Source organism: Erythrolamprus reginae, chromosome 8 (assembly GCF_031021105.1).
Source record: "Erythrolamprus reginae isolate rEryReg1 chromosome 8, rEryReg1.hap1, whole genome shotgun sequence".
NCBI classification, from domain to species: Eukaryota; Metazoa; Chordata; class Lepidosauria; order Squamata; family Dipsadidae; genus Erythrolamprus; species Erythrolamprus reginae.
This window is the reverse complement of record NC_091957.1, coordinates 19,162,068-19,185,939: the sequence shown is the minus strand read 5'-3', so window position 1 is coordinate 19,185,939 and position 23,872 is coordinate 19,162,068. Positions and strand designations below refer to the sequence as shown.

At 44.5% G+C, this 23,872-nt stretch overlaps 1 protein-coding gene across 4 annotated transcripts in view; it reads right to left on the bottom strand.

The window, feature by feature from the left end:
- The window catches only part of MORN1 (MORN repeat containing 1), a 185,747-nt gene that overhangs the window by 89,169 nt on the left and 72,706 nt on the right, over positions 1-23,872 (bottom strand). For 2 of the 4 annotated variants that reach the window (XM_070759115.1, XM_070759113.1), the window contains 2 exons: positions 7,467-7,540; positions 1,350-2,100 (listed from right to left, as the gene is read on the bottom strand). In XM_070759115.1, coding sequence (XP_070615216.1) covers positions 1,952-2,100; positions 7,467-7,540 — 223 coding nt within the window. In that variant the 3' untranslated portion in view covers positions 1,350-1,951. Of the gene's footprint in view, positions 1-1,349; positions 2,101-7,466; positions 7,541-23,872 lie in introns of those variants that run through there. The other 2 variants (XR_011559712.1, XM_070759114.1) reach the window with 1 other exon arrangement.

Here is a 23,872-nt window from a genome sequence, read left to right as displayed (position 1 = left end):
CCAGGATACGCTAAGGACATTCTGGGAGAAAATAGCCTAACTTCTCTAAGGGGGAATAGCTCAGGAGGGACCTTTACCAGCTTAAGATGCTCAACCCGTATTACTCCAACTTTATGGGCACTGCATTGGTTGCCAGTCGGTCTCCGAACGCAATTCAAGGAGTTGGTTATCACCTTTAAAGCCCTAAATGGCTCAGGGCCAGACTATTTATGGGACCGCCGCCTCCCTCATACCTTGCTATGGCCAGTAAGGGCCAACAAAGTTGGCCTTCTCCAGGTCCGCCAAACAATCGGGGAAGGGCCTTCTCTGTGGCGGCTCCGACCCTTTGGAACCAACCGCCTCCACAGATCTGCACTATCTCCACCCTACCAGACTTCCAGAAAGCCATTAAGACCTGACTTTTCCGGAAAGCCTGGAATTAGGCTGATTGCAAGCACAGTGGTACTTCGACTTACAAACTTAATTTGTTCTACGACCAGGTTCTTAAGTAGAAAGGTTTGTAAGAAGAAGCAATTTTTCCCATAGGAATCAAGGTAAAAGCACATAATGCGTGCGATTGGGGAAACCACAGGGAGGGTGGAGGCCCTGTTTCCTCCCAGGAGATTCATAGAGAGGCCCCCACGGAGGCTTCTCCCTGCCTTTTCCAGCCCTGTTTCCTCCCAGGAGATTCCTAGAGAAGCCCCACGGAGGCTTCTCCCCGCCTTTTCCGGCCCTGTTTCCTCCCAGGAGATTCCTAGAGAGGCCCCACGGAGGCTTCTCTCCACCTTTTCCGGCCCTGTTTCCTCCCAGGAGATTCCTGGAGAAGCTCCACGGAGGCTTCTCCCCGCCTTTTCCGGCCCTGTTTCCTCCCAGGAGATTCCTAGAGAGGCCCCACAGAGGCTTCTCCCTGCCTTTTCCAGTTACAGTTTCGGAGGCTCTGGTTTGTAAGTGGAAAATGGTTCTTGAGAAGAGGCACAAAAATCTTGAACGCCCCGTTCTTATCTAGAAAAGTTCGTTAGGTAGAGGTACCACTGTATGTTTTTTTTAATGTTAATACTGTTATTACTGACTTTTATTATTAGATTTTAACTGTTTTTATTACCGTTGTATTTATTCTTGTTGTTAACCGCTCAGAGTCCGTTTGGAGTGGGTGGCATATAAATGCAATAAATAAATAAACAAACCCACAGGGTGGATTCATGCTGCATCTCCAATCCCAGCCAAAATTGTCTTTCCAGCAGATCCCCCCACCCTTCTTCCTACCCTCCACTCCCCCCACAGCTTCCAAGCTTTGCTCCTTGCTGGCCTGCGCCACTTAAGCTTTATTTGCAAATAATCAACTGAGAGGCTATTCAAGGCGGCAGGCTGCCTTTTTCTGCTTGCAACGGGTGGATTTTAAATGCGTTCTTTTTATTTCTTAATGCATCGGATGGAGAAATCAGTTCCTTTCTACAAAAGCAAAGCCAAACGGCCCAATCATAAACGCTGTTATAAATATAATTTGCGATGTGCGTTTTTTTTGGTCATTAGATGACCTGGCTGATTCATTCGACTTCGTAGGGACTATTGAATAAACTTCCTCGCTTGTGTGGGGAGGGTTTATTTTTTTATTATTTTTTAGTTGTTGTTGATGTTGAAGGCGCAAAGTCCATTTTGATTTAGAGACACACGATGCGGTCGATGCCAGCAAGACTGGAGGCTTGGCCTCCCTGGAGGGAAAATTAAATTTATTTAGAGTTCATCAGAATTGAGGTGGGCTGGAAGAAGCGACAAAAAGCAGACTGTTGGGTCTTTCTGTTTCTTTTTGCGTTGGTTCCTATGCTGTAGATCCTCTTTCAGGGAACGAGAGAGACGTTAACGGAGAGGTGAAATTAGATGAATAATTCCCAGATTTTAGGGAGGTGTGTGTGTGTGGTTGTGGTGGGGGGGGGGGGGAAGAGCTTGGTTGCGGTCCATCAATTTCCTCTCCCCTTTAACTGCCAAGATCTTTCTGGATTTCTTTCCCGGAGACCATAACTATCTCTTTCTTTGGCAGGACTCTTAAAAGCTTGAAAACAGGTGGGAGAAGTTGGCCTAGAAACGGAGGTGATGTCACTTCACGGACCGTAATTACATATTCGCCTGAAAGATAGAAGAAAGGAAGGCTGGGAATTAGCCGAGGAGGGGGTCTGGATTAACGGGTACCCTAAAAGAGGGCTACGGGATGGGGGCCCAGGATGTTCCTCTGACAAAGGGATTTTAGATTGTTTGCTTTAGTTTTAATTAATTGGATTTAGCTACTGTATTTATTGTTTCTTTTATATGTTATAAGCCGCCCCGAGTCTTTGGAGAGGGGCGGCATATAAGTCCAATAAATAAACAAACAAATAAATCCAATAAGTAAGTAAGTAAGTAAGAAAGTACGTAAGTAAGCAAGTAAGTAAGTACATAAGTAAATAAATAAATGAAAGAAAGAAAGAAAAAAAGAAAGAAGGAAAGAAAGAAAGAAAGAAAGAAAGAAAGAAAGAAAGAAAGCACGGAAGTTTTAGACTGTGGACTGACCATGTAAATACCCTAAGTCAGTGTTTCCCAACCTCAGCAACTTGAAGATATCTGGACTTCAACACCCAGAATTCCCCAGCCAGCATTTGCTGGCTGGGGAATTCTGGGAGTTGAACTCTAAATATCTTCAAGTTGCTAATGCTGGGAAACATTGCCCTAAGTAACCAAGCACGGATCACCAGGCCCATTGTCAAATGTATATTTTCAAATGTATATAGCGCAGGTACCTCTACCTACGAACGCCTCTACTTACGTACTTTTCTAGGTAAGAACCGAGTGCTCAAGATTTTTTTTGCCTGTTCTCAAGAACCATTTTCTACTTACAAACCTGAGCCTCCGAAACTGTAACTTGAAAAGGCAGGGAGAAGCCTCTGTGGGGCCTCTCTAGGAATCTCCTGGGAGGAATCAGGGTCTCCACCCTCCCTGTGATTTCCCCAGTCACACCCATTATTTACTTTTACATTGATTCCTATGGGAAAAATTGCTTCTTTTTACAAACTTTTCTACTTAAGAACCTGGTCATGGAATGAATTAAGTTCATAAGTAGAGGTGCCACTGTATTATATACATTTGACAAATGTATCTTTTCTTTTGTGTACATTGAGAGCATCTGCACCAAAGACAAATTCCTTGTGTGTCCAATCACACTTGGTCAATAAAAAATTCTATTCTATTCTATTCTATTCCATTCCATTCCATTCCGGTGTCTGGAAGGCGCTTCCGCACTCGATTTAAAAATCTACACACTTCTACCTGCTAATTTGATTATGGGAAATCCATGTTTTTTTAATAGAGGCCTCTCTGGCAAAGGTGCCCGCTCATTTTTCAAAGGCAACAGAGCCAAGGAGATATTTTGCACCAACCCCGAATGCCCAGGCGCCTGGCATGCAATTTCAAAGCTGCCAACAGGCATCCAGGGAACCGGTCACTCCGGAGATAGATCAACGGCCATTGTTTTGGACAAGAGCTTTAAGTACAGGCTGAAACTTGGGTGCAAAACGCAACTTGACAGAAGGTTCTCAACCTTCCGCGAAGTCAAGGTAAAATGGCATGCCATCAATATTTTGGAGGGATTAATGTGAGGAGCTGTTATGGAGCTGGACTGAGGCCAGGACACCTGGATGAGCAGCCCCTGAATTTAAAAACTGAAAACATCGAAGGAGATTTTTTTTCTTCTTCAGTCTAGGGCAGTGATGGCAAACCTATGGGAGGGCGTTTTTGGCTTCCAGAGAGCCTCCGGGGGGGATGGGGGCATTTTTACCCTTCCCCGGCTCCAGGAAAACCTTTGGAGCCTCGAGAGGGCAAAACACGAGCCTACTGGGCCCATCAGAAGTTAGGAAACAAGCCGTTTCTGGCCTCCAGGGTTGGGAGAAGCTGTTTTCACCCACCCCAGGCATTGAATTATGGGTGTGGGCACTTGTGCATGTGTGATAGCATGCACACATGCTCTTTTGGCACACGAGGAAGAAAAGGTTCACCATCACTGGTCTAGGATGAAATTGCAAAAAAGAGGTCGCTCTGCAACTTTGAGAAAGATTTTGCACACCAAGGTCACGATCAGACAGAGAAAGAGCCGGGGTGGCACAGCAGGTAGTGTTGTACTGCAGGCCACTGAAGCTGACTGTAGATCTGAAGGTCAGCAGTTCAAATCTCATCACCGGCTCAAGGTTGACTCAGCCTTCCATCCATCCGAGGTGGGTAAAATGAGGACATGGATTGAGGGGGAAATAGGCTGGCTCTGTTAAGAAGTGCTATTACTAACATGTTGTAAGCCGCCCTGAGTCTAAGGAGAAGGGCGGCATAAAAATCGAATAAATAAAAATTAATATATAAAAATAAAAGTGTACATGAAGCTGTTCAATACAGATTAGGCTTTGTGGGGAGAAATGTGACTTGGGCGCGGTCCAAGAGGCTTTGATTTTTCAGAGGAAGGCCTCTGTTTCCAGGGAATGTGTCTTGGGAAGGTAAACGTCCATGCCAGAAGACCTACCTGTGAACGGATGACACCGTTACCTAGAGGTAGAGATGGATTTGCTGTACGGTATATTTAAGTCGACTTATTTGATTTATATGCCACCCAATTCTGTGTGAGTCAGGGTGGTTTACAACAATAAAAATAACAATACAATTACAATAAAGTCAAATGTTAAATAGCATGTATGTATATATTCCAAACCTGGAAAGAACTGATAAAGAAATAAAGGGAGACTGGTATAGATCTATTTCAAGCTTTTTAGCTTTCGTCAGCCAAGCCATCCCCTTCTAGGATTCGAACCTGGGCTCTTATGCCTTGCTAGGTAGTGATTTTTCCTCTAAGCCACAGGCTCAACTCCTGAGCTGGGGATAGATTACATGTTTTTCTGTCGAGTCACACAGCATACCCAAATATAGGAGGGAGCTTGCTGCTCCCTTTTATACATATGTAGATTGTTGTGAGTTCGGGTTTCCCCCCGTGTAATATTTTGAGTGTCTTTGCGATGTTTCGGCGAATTCACATTCGGCATTATAGGATAGATCTATTTCGGCCTTGTTCTGACCTTATCAGCTAGACATACCCTCACTGGGATTTGAACTTGCAGCTTTTGCCTTGTAAGGCAGAGAATTAACCTCTAGGCTACAGGATCTCATCCTTTCAGCTTTGCACCAGGGAAGTGTTATGTGTTTTTTTTTTCTGTCGAATCGCCCTGTTATACCCATGCTCTTCCCACATTTAGGTATACCAGGGTGATTCGACAGGAAAAAAAAAGGAAAACACACATACACTTTCCCCAGGCAGCCAAGATAATAAACTAATGGATCGTCCAATAAATTCACCCAGAGTTCTTGTTCGAAGCACCCACAATCAGGTTCAAATGATCCTACCCCTGAGACCCCATAATGTGAACACCCAGCTCTCTGGAGAAGGCTCCTGGAACAAGACCCGGTATGTCTTTCTGTCTTTCTTATCAACTGTTTCAACTCCCATTCTGCAGTAAGCCTTCCTCTCCGTCGCTTCCCCACCCATCTGCTCCAAAAACAGACTGACATTTAAAAAACAGGGAGAGGAAGAATGTTAAGTCACAGCTATCTATATGCAGCCAGGAAGTTAGGGAGGGAGGAAGGCAGGGTGGTTGGGAAGGAAGGAAGGAAGGAAGGAAGGAAGGAAGGAAGGAAGGAAGGAAGGAAGGAAGATACTTTTTAAACACTTGTATGTAGTGTATTTTGCCTTAAACATTTGGGATTTCAAAACCAGAATTCAGGCTTAACTCGGGAATCTCTATCGTCAGAGTAGCCACATACATACACTGCTCAAAAAAATAAATAAAGGGAACACTTAAACAACACAATATAACTTCAAGTCAATCAAACTTCTGTGAAATCAAACTTAGGAAGCAACACAGATTGACAGTCAATTCCACAGGCTGTTGTGCACATTCAACTTTCTACAGAGCAATATTCAGTGAGAATATTTCATTCATTCAGATCTAGGATGTGTTCTTTGAGTGTTACCTTTTTTTTTTGGAGCATTGTATTTCATCCCATTGCTTGTCACCCACCCCATGCCAGGGGCTACAAGGCTCCAGGCCACACTGTCCCCCCTCCAAAAAACCCTCCAAGATTGGCAGATTCCCACATTTAATAAGTAGGACTTTAAAATGATCTACAGATTCTACACCGTGTCTTTTTCTCCCTTCTTCTTCCCTCCCCACCAGTAATTAATATGGCATCGGCAACATAAAAAGGAAAAATAGCTCCCATGAAAAGGGGTGTTGGGGGTTGGGAGGAAGTATGTATGAAATTTGCTACCGCCGAGAATGTGAAGGGTGGAGAACGTGCGTGGAATATGGGTCCTCTTTTGCCGATGACATTTTTGAGAAATGCTGGAATCCTCAAAGGGCATTTACGGAGCGGTGAGAGAAGGGATTATCAGATGTTCATTAAAGGAGAAAGAGAAAAAGCTCTCAGACAGAGTAAGCATTCCTTTGGTCTGATCAGGAGAAGCACAGTTACAAGCTCTACCCAAAGAGAAGTAGGGAATAGCAATTGCTATTCCATGTTTCGGCCGGCCAGGAAGGACGTCTCCATGATGTCAAATCTCCGCCCCTGGAATTTCCGATTGGGATTCCCAAGCTCTGTTTGAGCCTCCCGACCGGCCGACAGCTCCACGGCTCTTCTGGGAAGGTGACAGCCGGGCGGCGGCGCTTCTCGGCATTCTCCCGAACCCAACCGCCGAATCCGAACTTTTGCCGAACTTCTGGGTTTGGCATTCAGGAGAATGCCGAGAAGCCCCCCGGCTGTTTCAGAAGGTGACAGGCGAGCAGTGGCGCTTCTCGGCGTTCTCCCGAACCCGAACCCAAACTTCGAGGTTCGGCATTCAGGAGAATGCCGAGAAGCCCCCAGCTGTTTTGGAAGGTGACAGCCGGACGGCGGTGCCCAGCAGAGGACCCGTTTTTGCGATCCTGGGAGGTGGGGTTTCCCATGGAGGGGAGCCTCAGGGGAATCCCAGGATCGCAAAAATGGGCGCTTCGCTTGCAACGGACGTCCGGAGGCAGGGCATACCGCCGCCCCGCCGGGTTCGTAAGGTGATGTGAAAAAAGTTCGTAAGAAGAGGCAAAAAAAATTCCAAACCCGGGTTCGTATCTCGAAAAGTTCATATGATGAGGAGTTCGTATCATGAGGTATATATATACAGTATATATGTATTCAATAAATATTTCCTCTGAACTTTTACAGGTAGATACCGTTGCTGCAATACACGTAAGAGTCACCTTGCACCAAGAAGGGGGTGACACACACATTTATTAAATAAATAAAATAAATAGATACCAACTTTTTCAGTTCGCATGCAATAGTTTGAGATTGATAAAGTTGTGGTTTTTTTAAAACGAGGAACATTCAGCCCTTTTGTGACTTTGGGCCCAACACCTGCAGCTACCCAAGATGAGGTAAAACCAGGGTAACCTTACCTGGCGGAGGTGGTGTGATGACTGGCGAACTTTCATTCACCCTGGACTTCCATCCTTCAGTGACCGATCCTGTTCTAGAAGAGAGAGAGAGGAAGTGGGGGAATGAGATCAATCCGTTGTATTGCTTCTGAGGTTTTGCTGCTTGGGAAATCTGGAATATGAGTAATCCTTGACTTACAACAATTCGCTTAGTGATCGTTCAAAGTGTGAAAGGCGCTGAAAAAAAAGTGAGTTACGATTGTTGTTTTTTTTCATCCTCACGACCACTGCTGCATTCCTCTGGTGGTGTGATCAAAATTCAGGCATTTGTTTGTTTTTATTCGACTTCTATGCCGTCCAATCCCAAAGGACTCAGGGCGGCTTACAAGAACAATATAAATACAAAACAATAAAAAGAAGTCAAATATAAAATCTAAAAAATTATAAAACCCTAATTTAAAAAACCCATAAATTAACCAGTCACAATCCTTCATAGCTTCTGCTCCAGTAATTTCACACTACTAACCAGAGCATACAAAACTTTCACCAGACCAATCCTTGAATACAGCTCATCTGTCTGGAACTCATGCTGCATATCAGACATAAACACTCTAGAAAATGTCCAGAGATACTTTACTAGAAGAGCCCTCCACTCCTTTACTGGTAACAGAATACTGTACGCAACTAGACTTACAATCCTAGGTTTAAAAAGCTTAGAACTACGTTATCTTAAACACGACCTAAGCACAGCCCATAAAATAATCTGCTACAATGTCCTTCCTGTCAATGACGACTTCAGCTTCAACCGCAACAACACACAAGCACACAACAGATAAAAACTTAAAGTAAACCGCTCCAAACTCGGCTGCAGGAAGTACGACTTTAGTAACCGAGGAGTTGGTGCATGGAACTCACTACCAGACTCTGTAGTATCATCACCTTTACTCTTAGATTATCCACTGTTGATTTCTCCCAATTCCTAAGAGGTCAGTAAGGGGCGTTCATAAGTGCACCAGCGTGCCTTCCATCCCCTGTCCTAAGGCTTCTCTTTTACTAGTATCATATATATAAATATTATTATATCTTTGTATACCACCAATACTTATGTGACAAAAATAGATACATTAAATAAATAAATAAAATACAAAACATTCATACAATTTGGCCATTAAAGTTGTTATTCATGGCCCTCCAGGCCTGCCAGCAAAGCCAGGTCTTAGTGGCCTTGTGGAAGGCCAGTAGGTTGGAAGCAGTATGGACATGGGGGGGGGGGAGAAGTTGGTTCCATAGAGCCGGGGCAGCAGCAGAAAAGGCCCTCCCACACGGTCCCGCAAACTTGCATTGCTTAGTCGACAGGACCTGGAGGAGGCCAATTCTGTGAGCTCTTATTGGTCTCTGGGAGGTATGCGGCAAGAGACAGTCCCATAAATAATCTGGTCCTGAACCACGAAGGACTTTATAGGTAATAACCAACACCTTGAATTGTGCCCAGAGACTATTTATTTTATTTATTTATTCATTGGACTTATATGCCGCCCTTCTCCGTGGACAAAAAGATACAATATATATAAAACATTTCTAAGCCAATTAATAGAATAATTAATTTAAGAATTATCTTAAAAACTAAACATTTAAAAGCAAAGAGTCACATACATACTATCACATCGAATACATTCACTGGGCAGAGGCTGGGGTGTAGTGACCCCAAGCCTGGCGACATAAATGTGTTTTCAAATTCTTACGGAAGGCAAGGAGGGTGGGGGCAGTGCGAATCTCTGGTGGGAGCTGATTCCAGAGGACCGGGGCCCCCACAGAGGAGGCTCTTCCCCTAGGTCCCTCCAGCCGTCATTGTCTGGCTCATGGGACCCCGAGGACACCAATGCTGTGGGACCTAACCAGCCGCTGGGATTCATGCGGCAGAAGGCATGTAGGGCTTTATAGGTCATAACCAACAGTTTGAATTGTGTCCGGAAACCAATCGGCAGCCAATGCAGTCCGCGGAGTGATGGTGAGATGTGGGGATATTTCGGAAGGCCCAAAACTGCTCACGCAGCTGCATTTTGGACGGTTTGAAGTTTCTGAACACTCTTCAAAGGACTAATAGGAAGCCAGTGCAGCTCGCGGAGACTAGGTGTTGTATGGGCGTACTGAGGTACCCCCATGACAGCTCGCACCAAATATGACTCATATTTGTGACGGACGCAGCGTCCCAGGGTCACATGACCTCCTTTTGCGCCTTTCTCTGACTAGCAAAGTCAATGGGGGGAGCCAGATTCACTTAACAAGTGTGTCGCTGACTTAACAACTGTGGCAATATTGAATATTTATTTGGATTTTCTTGGCACAGGCCTTTGCTGGGTTTTTTGTTTTTAAAGATGATGGTGGTTAGGGTTACAAGCTTTGCTGGAGCAAATAAAAGAATCAGAGATCCTGCCTAGAGGAGGAACAAAGATAAATAATTTAGCCCTAAAGAATAACCCAGGCTTCATACTTTGCCAACCTTAGAGGAAATATAAGTTATACGAAAGTGCCTTTTATTTTCATTTTAATAAACAGAACCTATGGGGGTCTAAAAATAACAAACACAAAACAAGAAGGGTTCAAAAAGCGATGTGAATTAGTGGGAGTTATAACGGATTAAAAATAAATAAAATCCTTTGGTTTCTCCCCCACCCCAATTGCATCTATTTATCTTACCTCACAACGATTTGAGGTTTGGGTTTAAAAAAAAAAAATACTATTACATAGAAGAAACATAAAAACATAGAAGATTCACAGCAAAGAAAGACCTCCTGGTCCATCTAGTCTGCCCTTGTATCTAGTCTACCAATTGTATTCTTTTCCTCACGCTTTTTATTCACCGCCATTGGATCATTCAAACCAGCTTTCCTGCTTATTAAAAAAGCAATGGGCAATTGTTTTCATTGTTTGTCAACAAAAAGCGAGAAGACATTAAGTAAACTGTTGTGGTTAGCTCCGGCCCAGCTCCTGCCCCAAGGACTGTGGATGTGGGGGAGACATCCACATGCTGCAGGCCTGTTTTGCTCCCTGTAGAATCTGATGATGAAGGCTCTTCTGACCAAGAAGACATGAGTGACAGGGAGGAGGAGTGTGGCAGACAGCTCAGAAGGAGATAAATTATCTAGCTCCTCCTTGGATTCAGAACAAGAGTTGATGATACAGCCACGCATGTGGAGAGCGATGCATAGGCAACAACAACTGAGAGATTATTATCAAAGAAAATGAGGCCACCTGTGGTTGGGTGGGGCTGTGGTCATTAGTGACGCTGCTATAAATAGCAGCCTGTGGGTTTGGCCATTGTGGAGGATTATCTGATCGTTGTGTTTCGTGACTGCTTTACTGACTTTGACCTTTTGTGTGCTGATTTTTCCCTGCTTTGAAACTAAACCAGAGCAAAGTGTGTTTCACTTTGTGAAAGAGGAAGGACTGTGAATTGCTTCACAGCTGCAAGCTAAGTATCACAGAACTGATAAGGGACTTGTACAAATTACCAGTTTGTTTGGAGACGAGTGCTGTTTGCTGTACCAAAAGAGGACTTAGTTTAAGTGAATTTTCCTTATAAAGAACATTGTTTTGAATTTTGTGTGTGTCTGAAATTTGTACCTGTGAATTTTTGGGAGGAGTCTATCAGAGAGCCCGACAGAACAGTAAACAATATACGGAATCAGACACCCCTAAACAAGATTACTATTTAGAACAAGCATCCTTTTATTAGTTGCCTCTGAGCATGTCCAACCGAGTGTACCCAGATTGTAACTGTGTTTTAACTGGGTAATTCGTTCAGCGAGCATTCCAGGGGTCCCATCAGAAAAATGGGGTTTTGACGCAGGAATTCCTTGATAAAATTTCGACAGGGCAACTCAGAAGGTAAATACGCCGAGAAACAAAAAGGAAGTCAAGCGGGTGCTACAGGAAATGGTTTTGATCTTGGCAAATCCTCCCAACATGAACATTTTGCTGCGTTTATTAGAATTCAGCCTATTAAAAGGCCATTATGAACTTAAGCTCTGCGATCCAGGAATCGGTTAAGGCCCGTAGAATAGACTCGGCCTCTCTTGTGATGTAATAATGCATGTTCCTTTCTCTGGGTTTAAATTTTTTCATCCGAGGCAGGTTTATTCTCTCCATTACCCTGGGTGGGTAGCACTCATAAAAGAGTGGTCGCTTCTAGGCAGAGGCAATAGTAAGAATTTTAGCTGCCTGGATCGGACTTACTGGCGGGATTAATGCGAGGTCTTTATTATGCTACGCCGCTCACTTTTCAACTCCTTTGAAAAGAACCTTTAAAGAGACGAAATTGCTTTCCTTTCAGGGAGTTTAGACGAGTTACTCATTTTACACGCAAAGCCAACTTTCCCTTTCAGTGAAATCATGCCAGATTCATACCAAGAGGCGTTTTGCACAAAATTATTAAGATTTGGAGGAGGGATAAAGGTGTGGGGTGGGGAGGAAGGGGGGGGGGAAGTCCTCAATCCAATGTTCGGACTTGTAGAGTTCAAGGTTGCCCTGCAGGTTTATTCAGAGGTAAACGTGAGTTCATCCAAGACTCATCAACTTAAATCCAAGTTATTGAAGCCTGAGATATGATCAGGTGGAATATCTCAGGCTTCACGCTGCAGTGCAGTTCACTCAAGGTGCAAAACGCATGGTTTAGATTCCTGCAAGCCATGAAACAACTAACTGACCAACCAGCCAGCCAGCCAGCCAGCCAGCCAGCCAGCCAGCCAGCCAGCCAGCCAGCCAGCCAGCCAGCCAGCCAGCCAGCCAGCCAGCCAGCCAGCCAGCCAGCCAGCCAACCTACCTACCTACCTACCTACCTACCTGATTTTGGACAGTGTGTGGCATAAAAAAGTCCTTAAGCTCAATAAGTGTTCATCTCAAGGGACAGCTTGATAGGGCTTTCTTTGATTGCTACTTTAATGACAACCAGTTTTGGTCGCCACATTAAATAAAAGATGTTGAAACTCTGAGCGCAGAGAAGAGCAACGAAGACGAGTAGGGGCCTGGAGACTAAAACATGTTTTAATGGTGGCTAAATAAGCCAACACAATCTTAAGCTGCATCAACAAGGGATACTCCAAGACTAGGGAAGTACTAATACTATAATGCCCTAGTCCAGTGATGGCGAACCTATGGCACGGGTACCACAGGGTGGCACACGGAGCCATATCTGCTGGCATGCAAACCGTTGCCCTAGCCCCTAGCTCAGCTCCAACATGCATGTTTATTCCATCCAGTCTCCGGAGAGGGGCGGCATACAAATCTAATAAATTGAATTGAATTAAATTAAATTTTTGGCTCACACAGAAGCTCTGGGAGGGGATTTGTGGCTTCCAGAGAGCCTCCGGGATGTGGGGGGAAGCTGTTTTCGCCCTCCCCAGGTGTTGAATGATGGGTGTGGGCACTCACACATGCATAATGCACACATCAAAATTCATAGCAGATGTGTAATCTTACAATCCAATATTAAATAGTAAGATAGAATAATAATCTTACATTATCAAACATACAAATAGTTAATTAATCTAAAGGCTGTGTAAAATAAGGTAGCCAACAGTTTATTTGGCACTGTTTCTCTCTTTCTCTTCTTTTTTTTCCCTCCTTCCTTTCTCTTCTTCCTTTTGACCGCTTTACTTCTTTCTTCTTTTCTATTCTATTTTCTCTCTTCTTTTTTTAAAAATGATATTTGATTTTGTAACTATACTAGATATGATCTTCCTTTTCTTTTTTGTTTCTTTTGTATATTCAAAACTAATAAAAATATTAATAATAATAATAATAATAATAATAATAATAATAATAATATCTTCGTAGAGGGGCGGCATACAAATCTAATAAATTATTATTATTATTATTATTATTATTATTATTAATAATAATAAAAGATAGTGCACACGCATGCTCTTTTGATTTGATTTGATTTATTGGATTTCTATGCCGCCCCTTTCCGGAGACTCGGGGCGGCTAACAGCAATAATAGAACCACACAATATACACAATAATCCAATAGTAAAAACAATTAAAAACCCATTAAAGTAAAAACCAAACATACATTCAGACATACCATGCATAAAATTGTAAAAGTCTAGGGGGAAAGAGTGTCTCAGTCCCCCCATGCCTGACAGCAGAGGTGGGTTTTAAGTAGTTTACGAAAGGCAAGGAGGGTGGGGGCAATTCTAATCTCTGGGGGGAGTTGGTTCCAGAGGGTCGGGGCCGCCACAGAGAAGGCTCTTCCCCTGGGTCCCGCCAAGCAGCATTGTTTAGTTGATGGGACCCAGAGAAGACCCACTCTGTGGGACCGGAGGAAAAAAAAGGTTTGCCATCACTGTTCTAACCCCAGAATGGAGGAAAGTCTCCAGACAGGGAAAAACCCACCCATAACTAAAGCCCAGGAAATCCCCTGCAATCTCTTGATTTCACTTTGTCAGCATCACCAAAGGATCGGGAGGCTGGAGCCAGAGGTACAGTTCGAAAATGACTAGGCGGACGAAGGAGAGTTAAGCAGTTTGTCAACGGAGACCGATTCTCTCTCACACACACCCCCCCATCGCCAGATAATCCCTGGCCCTCAACCGGCCGCCATTAAGAGGAACCCCCAACTCCTCACGAGTTGCTCCATTTATTATTTCTGCATTGCGTCAGGGGGGAGGTATTCACACTAAGCCACGGGGATTAAAGACTGAAGCTGTGGGGGGGACTCAGATCATATCCGTCATACCCATCTGTTTTCGATTCCAACCTTTCACACCTGCTTATATTTATTATTCCTTGCTTAGACAAGACACGGCTCGTTTTTCAACCCCCACCCCCCCTGGAAAAAAAAGCATATAAAGGCAGGGGTTTCTAAGAGAGAGAGAGAAAGAGAAAGGGAGGGAGAGAGAGAGAGAGAGAGAGAGAGAGATGGTCATTATCATCTCTCTCTCTCTAGAATCGAGACCACGTGAAGTATTAAGACCACTTTATAAGGTCTTGGCAAGACCACACTTGGAATGCTGCATTCAGTTTTGGTCAACATGATGCAAAACGAGACTTTAGAAAGAGTGCAGAGAAGAGCAACAAAGATGATTAGGAGACTGGAGGCTAAAACATATGAAGAACGGTTGCAGGAAGTAGGTCTGTCTAAAAGAAAGGAGACATGTTAGCAGCCATCCAGTATCTCAAGGGTTGCCACAAAGAAGAGGGAGTCAACCTATTCTCCAAAGCACCTGAGGGTAGAAACAAGAAGCAATGGGTGGAAACTAAACAGGGAGAGAAGCAACTTAGAACTAAGGAGAAATTTCTTGATAGTTAGAACAATTAATCCATAGAACAACTTGCCTCCAGAAGTCCGCTCCAGATCAGCATAGATTAATTCCAAGGCTAACATCAGACCGACAATCAAGGAAACATCAACCCAATCAAGGATCTGCCGAAGAAGCCGACATCAATCAGCCCAACCGAAAACTCTCTTAAGACCATTCCCACCAACATTGGGAATGTTGGTGGGAATGAGTCCATTTTGGAGTTGGGCGGCTTATAAATCTAATAAAATAAATGAATAAACAATTACAGGGCAAGCCACCAGAATGTGAACTGACAGCAAACCCCACTCCCTTTTAGAACAGATTATGTTACCTAGTTTGGTCATGAAAGGTTTGCAAGGACTCCTCATTTCAACCCTGAGCTACAAGTTGTGGTTGTTGTTGTTGTTGTTTTTAATGGGGAAAAATAAATAAATAAATCACCTGACATAACGTTTCGCATGTAGGAGAGACATGTCTGGTTGAAAACTACTTTTAAAGCTTTGCTGGTGATAAAAATAGGATCGCCAACATGATCGCTAACGTCAGATGACGGATATGTCACAATAAGAAGAAGCAATGCAAGAATGACAATGACAAGAAGCAACAGATGGACACTAATCAAGGAGAAAAACAACCTAGAACTAAGGAGAGATTTCCTAACGGGGAAAAACTGATCAGCGGAACGATTGATGCCCTTCCCATCGCCAATACAGTCCAAGAACACTTGGAGTACTGTGTACAGTTCTGGTCACCGCAACTCAAGGACATAATGGAACTGGAAAAGGTGCAAAAAAGGGCCACAAGAATGATCAAGGAAATGCAGCCACTCCCTTATGAAACCAGGTTGCAACGCCTTGGTCTCTTCAGCCTTGAGAGGCGGCGTTTAAGGGGTGACTTGATCGAAGTGTATAAAATCATCCAGGGGACAGAAAAGGTAGATAGAGAAAAATCCTTTTCTCTATCACCCACTACTAGGACGAGGGGGCCCTCCCTAAAGGTCATAGGTAAGAAAGTGAGGACAAACAAAGGGAAATATTTCTTCATCTAGAGGGTCCTTGGTTGATGGAATTCACATCCAGAAGGTCGTGACAGCTGTCAGTCTGGAGAGCTTCAAGGCAGGATTAGACAGATTCATGGATGCCAAGTGTATAATAGGTGGTTATTGAAATGGATGTCCAAGTGCCGCCTCTATGTTGGTTAAGGCATGCAGGGTTCCCTTGGGTACCATTTGTTGGGGGTCAAGGAAAAGGGAGGGTCTTGCCTTCTCTTTCTGCTCAAGATCCCCATGGACAATTGGTGGGCCACTGTGTGACACAGAATGCTGGACTCGATGGGCTTTGGCCTGATTCAGCAGGGCTCTTCTTATGTTCCTTCCTTCCTTCCCTCCCTTATTGAAACGGATGTCCAAGTGCTGCCTCTATGTTGGTTGAGGCAGGCAGGATTCCCTTGAGTACCATTTGTTGGGGGTCAAGGGAACGGGAGGGTCTTGCCTTCCCTTCCCTTTCTGCTCAAGATAACCCAAGGACAATTGGTGGGCTACTGTGTGTCACAGAATGCTGGACTCGATGGGCTTTGGCCTGATTCAGCATGGCTCTTCTTATTTTCAAGGCGGAGTTATATTCAGCAGATATATTTCTCATTGTGCCCAGAGAGAGAAATATCTGCCTCTACCTAGGATTGAACCCACAGCCCCCTGATTGTGAGGCGAGAGCTCCACCTCTAGGCCACCCCACCATGCAAGGGGGATACGTTCTCGTCCCTCCTTAAAAAAACGGAGAAAGGAAAAGGAAAGCATGCTGCCTTTAAAAATCCCAAACAATTGGGCAAATTTTAAAAAATCCAAAATTTTCTTTTAAAAAAAGTATATTTTTTTTGTTCAGAAACAAGAACACAGCAACAGATGGGGATCCGCAAACAACACACGTTGCTCATGGGTGAACAAATGGGGGGGAAAAGAACGACTGGCTACTTTTTTGTATACTTCCGTTGAGGCAACTGGCAACGTCCACTGTCATACCGATCGTTTTTAAATTTTTAGCAATTCCCCCCCCGCTCCTGACATTTCCAATTCTTTATCCCAATAAGGAGGATGAGAAGCGCACACCATGCCTCCCTTCTGGAACATTCCTTTGGCCCTGTTCGACCGGTGTGCAGTGTTCCCTCTAATTTTTTTGGGTGGTGGGCGGAAAAGTATAGTGTCTGAGCGGCAGTCCCTTCGGGACTGGGCGGCACAGAAATAATAAACAAACAAACAAATAAATAAATAAAAAACCCACCCTGTTTTGCCTCGGAGAATTTCAAAATAAAATACTGTACTGTGTGTCTATAACAGTGAGCTCATAATAGGGCAACTCTATCAATATCAAAATGCCACTTAAATAGTTGAGCTAGTTTCAAACTAGATTTTGATTTTCTTTCTCTCTTCCTTACTCCCATTCTTTTTCTTTCTCTTTTCCTTCCTCTCTTTTTTCTATCTGTTTCTCTCTCTTCCTCTCTCTCTCCTTCCCTCTCACTCTTTCCCTCTCGGCTTCTGGGCAGGTTTGGAAAACTCTGAGTTGATGATGATTTTTAAGTGAGCGATTGCTCACTGCTCAGCTTAGAGGGAACTATGCCGGTGTGTGTCTCTGTGTGTGTGTGTTTCGCCCCAGCCCCACCAACGAGAGGTATTGCTGCAGATGGGTCTCGGAAAAGGCCAAAAAGAGAGTTATTATCTTTACTGAAATGAAGATATTAAGAGTTATATCTTGACTGGCGGGAGGGTTCCTTCTGCTTCACGTGCCAAAATAACTTGGCTCGCTTCGGTTTGATCCACCTTGATTTAAGTGAGGAATTATTCACTCTTCTAGTCCAAGCCGCAGGGTTATCCAAATGTCCTTTTTCGAAGGTTTTCCCCGCGTTCTTATACAACTGGGGTTTTTATTTAAGTAAACCTTTCCCTTGAACTTGCACCGGGGGGGATAGGTTTGACTAATCGCTTGAAACTTGCTTCTTCCGAAAATAATGGCGGATTATTTGCCCTGTCTATAGGCATCGACAGCTGTGCGGTTTTGCTTGTAGCCTGATGTGCTTAGCTCAGTGGTGAAATCTACAGGTTTGGCAGTGAGAGCTCGGCATGCATTTGCTCCGCTCGCGTGTGCTTTTTTTTACCCTTGCTCCGCTCACGCTCAGATCACAAACATATTCACTTGTTAAGCCTGCGCAGAACACTTTTGCACACACACCGAGGGTTAAAAAACAACAAAATGGCGATGTCAGGTGGTAGGGAAAGCGAGTAGAAGGCTTGGTTGCATAGCTAGAGGTAGAACAAGCAGGAAGAGGGAGATTGTGATCCTGCTGCATAGAGTGCTGGTAAGACCCCATTTGGAATAATACTGTGTCCAGTTCTAGAAACTTCACCTACAAAAGAATATTGATAAAATGGAACAGGTCCAAAGACGGGTTACAAAAATGGTGGAAGGTCTTAACCATAAAACTGATCAGGAAAGACTTCATGAACTCCATCTGTATAGTCTGGAGGACAGAAAGGAAATGGGGGACAGGATCGAAACATTTAAATAAGGGTTAAATAAGGTTCAGGAGGGAAGTGTTTTTAATAGGAAAGTGAACCCAAGAATAAGGGGGCACAATCTGAGGTTTGTTGGGGGACAGATCAGAAGCAACAAGAGAAAATATTATTTGACTGAAAGAGTCGTAGATACTTGGAACAAACTTCCAGCAGACGTGGTTGGTCAATCCACAGGAACTGAATTGAAGCATGCCTGGAATAAACACATATCCATCCTAAGATAAAATAGAGGAAATAGTATAAGGGTAGACTAGATGGACCATGAGGTCTTTTTCTGCTGTCAATCTTCTATGTTTCTATGAGAGAGAGAGAAAGAGAGGGAGAGGGGGGGGGGAGAGAGAGAGGGAGGTAGGAAGAGGGAGGGAGGGGGGGAGAGAGAGAGAGAATGGAAGGAGGGAGGGAGGGAGGGAGAGAGAGAGAGAGAGAAAGAGAGGGAGAGAGGGGGGGGAAGAGAGGGAGGTAGGAAGAGGGAGGGAGGGGGGGAGAGAGAGAGAGAGAATGGAAGGAGGGAGGGAGGGAGAGAGAGAGAGAAAGAGAGGGAGAGAGGGGGGGAGAGAGGGAGGTAGGAAGAGGGAGGGAGGGGGGGGGAGAGAGAGAGAATGGAAGGAGGGAGGGAGGGGGAGAGAGAGAGAGAGAGAGAGAGAGAGAGAGAATGGATGGGGGAATGCATCATTTCACAATAGCATCAAGTATCTATTCAAATGTTCAAAAAAAGAAAGGGGGAAAAAAACACCCAGCCAACTAATTGACTCCATCTGTATTGATTTAAGGACTGATTAAATGCCTAATCAAGAAAGTCTTAATTAATTTTTTCTCTCTCTTCTCCCCACCCTGAGCAAGAAAGAGCCTGGGGAAAGGGTGAAAGAGACAACGAAGAGGAAAGCGCTTATTTCCTCTTACGCAGCCAGTCATCCCACAAATCCTTTCCACGCAAAGGTCGTTTTCTGGATTTTGTTTGGGGACTGAGAAGGGGGACGTGGGTCAGCAGGCTGTGGATGAGATTCTGGGGGTGCTTTAAAAGGCTGCCACTCCCCTCAAGTCAAAAGCGGTAATAAGAGTGTGTCTTAGCAATTGATTTGAGAAAATTTACTTAAGTAAACCAATAGAATAGAATAGAATAATATAGGATAGAATAGAATAGAATATAGAATAGAATAGAATAGAATTCTTTATTGCCCAAGTGTGATTGGACACACAAGGAATTTGTCTTTGGTGCAGATGCTCTCAGTGTACATAAAAGAAAACAATACATTTGTCAAGAATCACAAGGTCCAACATTTAATGATTGTCATAGGGGTCAAATAAGCAATGAAGAAACAATCAATATTAATAAAAATCTTAGGATACAAGCAACAAGTTACAGTCGTACAGTCCTAAGTGGGAGGAAAAGGATGATAGGAATGATGAGAAAAAACTAGTAGAAACAGAAGTGCAGACTTAGTAAAATGTTTGACAGGGTTGAGGGAATTATTTATTAGAGTGATTAATGAAATTAATAAGATTAAGATTTAGGTAACAATGATATAATATAGCAATGTAAAACTAGTAGGCCGATTTTAAAAAAAGCTGTAACAATAGTCTTTGGAGAAGGGTGATACAAATCTAATTAATAATAATAATAATAATAATAATAATAATAATAATAATAATAATGTCAATAGGAAGGTTGGCAATTGTGTAAATTGTTGAGTGTTTAAGACTTGATATATAACTGTAATCATGAATGATGATATCTATACTGTATGTCTGTATAAGTTGTGTTCCATTTTTGTCTTTGCTTATTTTATGGTATTTGTTTTTCTCTTAATGTAAATAGTAATTTTTTTTAAAAAAAAAGAGTGTGCCAAGGACAAGCAAATCCAGCTGGCTCTATGGCCTTGGTAAAGATAACCGTCCTTGCCAAGCTTGGACAGGAAGCTAGTGGGGAAAAAGATAGGAGGTGCCCTTGGGCGAGCTATCTTCTAAAGCCCCCATCCTGGCAGTGTTCACACAACACAAAGAACAGGTCAGGATTAGGGACAAGCCCTTGGAAGGACCAGCTAAGCTTGGCGAGGGTGGATCTTGGCTGGAGGGAGGGCGAGAATGTCGGGGGCTCGGCATGTCAAGGGGATCTAAGCTGCCTCGGTAAACGGATAAATCCTCAAGAAAAGGGAGGAATGTGTCGAGTGGGTTAGAATAAGTCAATAGAATGTGGGTAGTCCTCGTGTTACGACGACCATTGAGTCCAACAGTTCAGTGGCGAAGGGAGACAGTTGTTAGTTGAGGTTTTGCCCCCGTTTGACTATCTGTTCTTGCCACGGCTGTTATGGGAATCACTGAGTCAGTCCAGAAGCAGTGAATTGTTTGTTTATTTACTTATCGGATTTATATGCTGCCCCTCTCCGAGGACTCGGGGAGGCTCACAACATAATAAAAAAAAAGTATCAGGGGATCCAGCATTTTGAAATTCCCTGACATTTCCCTGTGACTTGCATTCTAGTAAAGACGCGGTCGCAGATGATGTCATACCAAACGGCTAAGTTCTGGAGAAACATTGGTAGATGAGGAAGCAAGTTGTTGCCACAGTTATGCCCGTTTTAGAAACATAGAGACATAGAAGATTGACGGCAGAAAAAGACCTCCTGGTCCATCTAGTCTGCCCTTATACTATTTCCTGTATTTTATCTTAGGATGGATCTGTGTTTATCCCAGGCATGTTTAAATTCGGTGACTGTGGATTGACCAACCACATCTGCTGGAAGTTTGTTCCAAGCATCTATGACTCTTTCAGTCAAATAATATTTTCTCACGTGGCTTCTGATCTTTCCCCCAACTCCCCTCAGATTGTGCCCCCTTGTTCTTGGGTTCAGTTTTCTATTAAAAACACTTCCCTCCTGAACCTTATTTAACCCTTTAACATATTTAAATGTTTTGATCATGTCCCCCCTTTCCTTTCTGTCCTCCAGACTATACAGATTGAGTTCATGAAGTCTTTCCTGATGCTTAAGACCTTCCACCATTTTTGAAGCCCGTCTTTGGACCCGTTCAATTTCATCAATCTCTTTTTGTAGGTGAGGTCTCCAGAACTGAACACAGTACAGTAGTCCCTCGCTATATCGCGCTTCACCCACCACGGCTTCACGTCATCGCGGGTTTTGAAGTCAGCATTGGCACAGATACAGGACAAGCCAACCAGCCCGCGGCTGGGCGAATGATGAGCGGGGCGGGGACTGAGCTCCGGTGGAGGCCCGTCCCCTCGTTCAACCCGCCTCGCCAGTGCCGAGAAGGCAGTCTTTGGAGGCGCGCTTAGTGGTTGGCGGCGGCGGCGGTGTGCTTGGGGTTGTAGAAAGAGCTGGGAAGGAGGAGAAATTCCCCTTCGCGGATTTCACCTATCGCGGCCGGGTCTGGAACATAACACCAGCGATAGGTGAGGGACTACTGTATATTCCAAATGTGGTCTCACCAGCGCTCTGTACAGCGGGATCACAATCTCCCTCTTCCTGCTTGTTATACCTCTAACTAATTTATTAGATTTTTATGCCATGCCTCTCCAAAAACAACAATAATAAACAATGTACAAATCCAATATTTAAAAACACAATTTAAAAAACCCTTATAATAAAATAATCACACACCATCCAATCAAACCATACATAAACCAAAATAGAAGTGATGTCAATTTCCCCATGCCTGGCGGCAAAGGTGAGTTTTCAACAACTTGCAAAAGGCGAGGAGGGTGGGGGCAGTTCTGATCTCCGGGGGGGGAGTTTGTTCCAGAGGGCTGGGGCTGCCACAGAGAAGGCTCTTCCTCTGGGCCCTGCCAGACAACACTACTTAGTCGACGGGACCTGGAGAAGGCCAATTCTGTGGGACCTAATCGGCCGCTGGGATTTGCGCAGCAGAAGATGGTCACGGAGGTATTCTGGTTGGATGCCATGTCAGGCTTTATAGGTCATAACCAACACTTTGAATTATGACCGGAAACTGATTGGTAGCCAGTGCAGGCCACGGAATGTTGATGAGACATGGGTGTATCTGGGAAGGCCCATGATTGCTCTCGCGGCCGCATTCTGCACAATCTGAAGTTTCTGAACACTTTTCAAAGGTAAATTATTTTTGGCTCACACAGAGGCTCTGGTATGTTTTTGGCTTCCAGAGAGACTCCAGGGGGATGGAGATGGACATTTTTACCCCACTCCAGCTCCAGGGAAACCTTTGGAGGCTGGGGAGGGCAAAACACAAACTTACTGGGCCCACCAGAAGCTGGGTTACAGGCCATTTCCAGCCACCAGAGGGCCTCTGGGGGGCAGGGGAAGCTGTTTTCGCCCTCTGCAGGCATTCAGTTATGGGTTTGGCACTCCCGCATGTGCAATAGGGCATGCCCACACTCTTTCGGCGACCGAGAAAAAAAGGTTCGCCATCACTGGATTACAAGATCTCCAAAGTCCCTTCCAGTTTTGTGGTTCCGTAGCAACCCGCTACCGGTTCAAATGCAGGTGCGCTGTTGGTCCAGAGAAACAGGCAAGGCTTGATAACCAGGTTGGAAAGAGGGGTAAGAAGGCGAGGAGGGAAGTGCCGCCATCTTCTCCCCACTTCCCCAAGATTGGGCTCATTAAAACAACTTCGGAACAGCCACCGCAGCTGCTCCCCGAACATTGTTTGGGAACTCGCTGGGATCTTGGTCCCGTTTCAAAAATTCCACCGAGTGGTTGATGTGTGTGTGGAGGGGGAGAAGGAGAGGAAGGGGTGGAGGGAGGGAGGGAGGAAGATCAATCACGTTTTCAGGCAAAATAAGATGGCAGCGTAAAGCGGAGCACCACGGCTGGAGGTTTTTATTGGCTCCCCGTTTTTGCAAAGCTGATGCTTAGCGATCGTTGCGATGGAAAAAACAACAAATGCCCTCAGCTGCCACAGCTGCATCCAATTTTCTTAAAACAATATATATGGAGGGGTGGGAGTGGGGGAACGGGGTGGGAATTCCCCAGCCTTCTTCCCATCGAGAAATACATTCATACATACATATATATATGTGTGTGTGTGTGTGTGTGTGTGTGTGTGTGTGTATGAAGAGCCAATGGGAAAGGGGAGGGCGAGGAGACGGCTTGGAGGATCGTTCAATTGCCAAATGGTCCAGTCATCTGTGACCGACGTCGAAACCATGCCTGCTTTTCCAAACGAGGATCGGAGAAAGTGTGATGGTTGTTGTTGTTGTTCTCCTCCTCCTCCTTCTCCTCTTCCTCTCCTCCTCCTCCTCTTCTTCTCCTTCTCCTCTTCCTCTTTTCCCCCTCCTCTTCTCCTCCTCCTCTTCTTCTCCTCCTCTTCCTCTTCTTTCCCTTCTCCTCTTCCTCTCTTCTCCTCTTCCTCCTCTTTTCTTCTCCTCTTCCTCTTCTTCCCTTCCTCCTATTTTTCTCCCTCTGCTCTTGCTCTTCTCTTCCTCCTCCTCTTCTCCTCTTCCTCTTCTCCTTCTCCTCTTGCTCTTCTTTTCCTCCTCCTCCTCCTCTTCTTCTACCCCTTTCTCCTTTGGGATCCTTGACCTTATTGAGGTCATCAATTCCAGCCAAGCTGAGTTGCTTCCATTG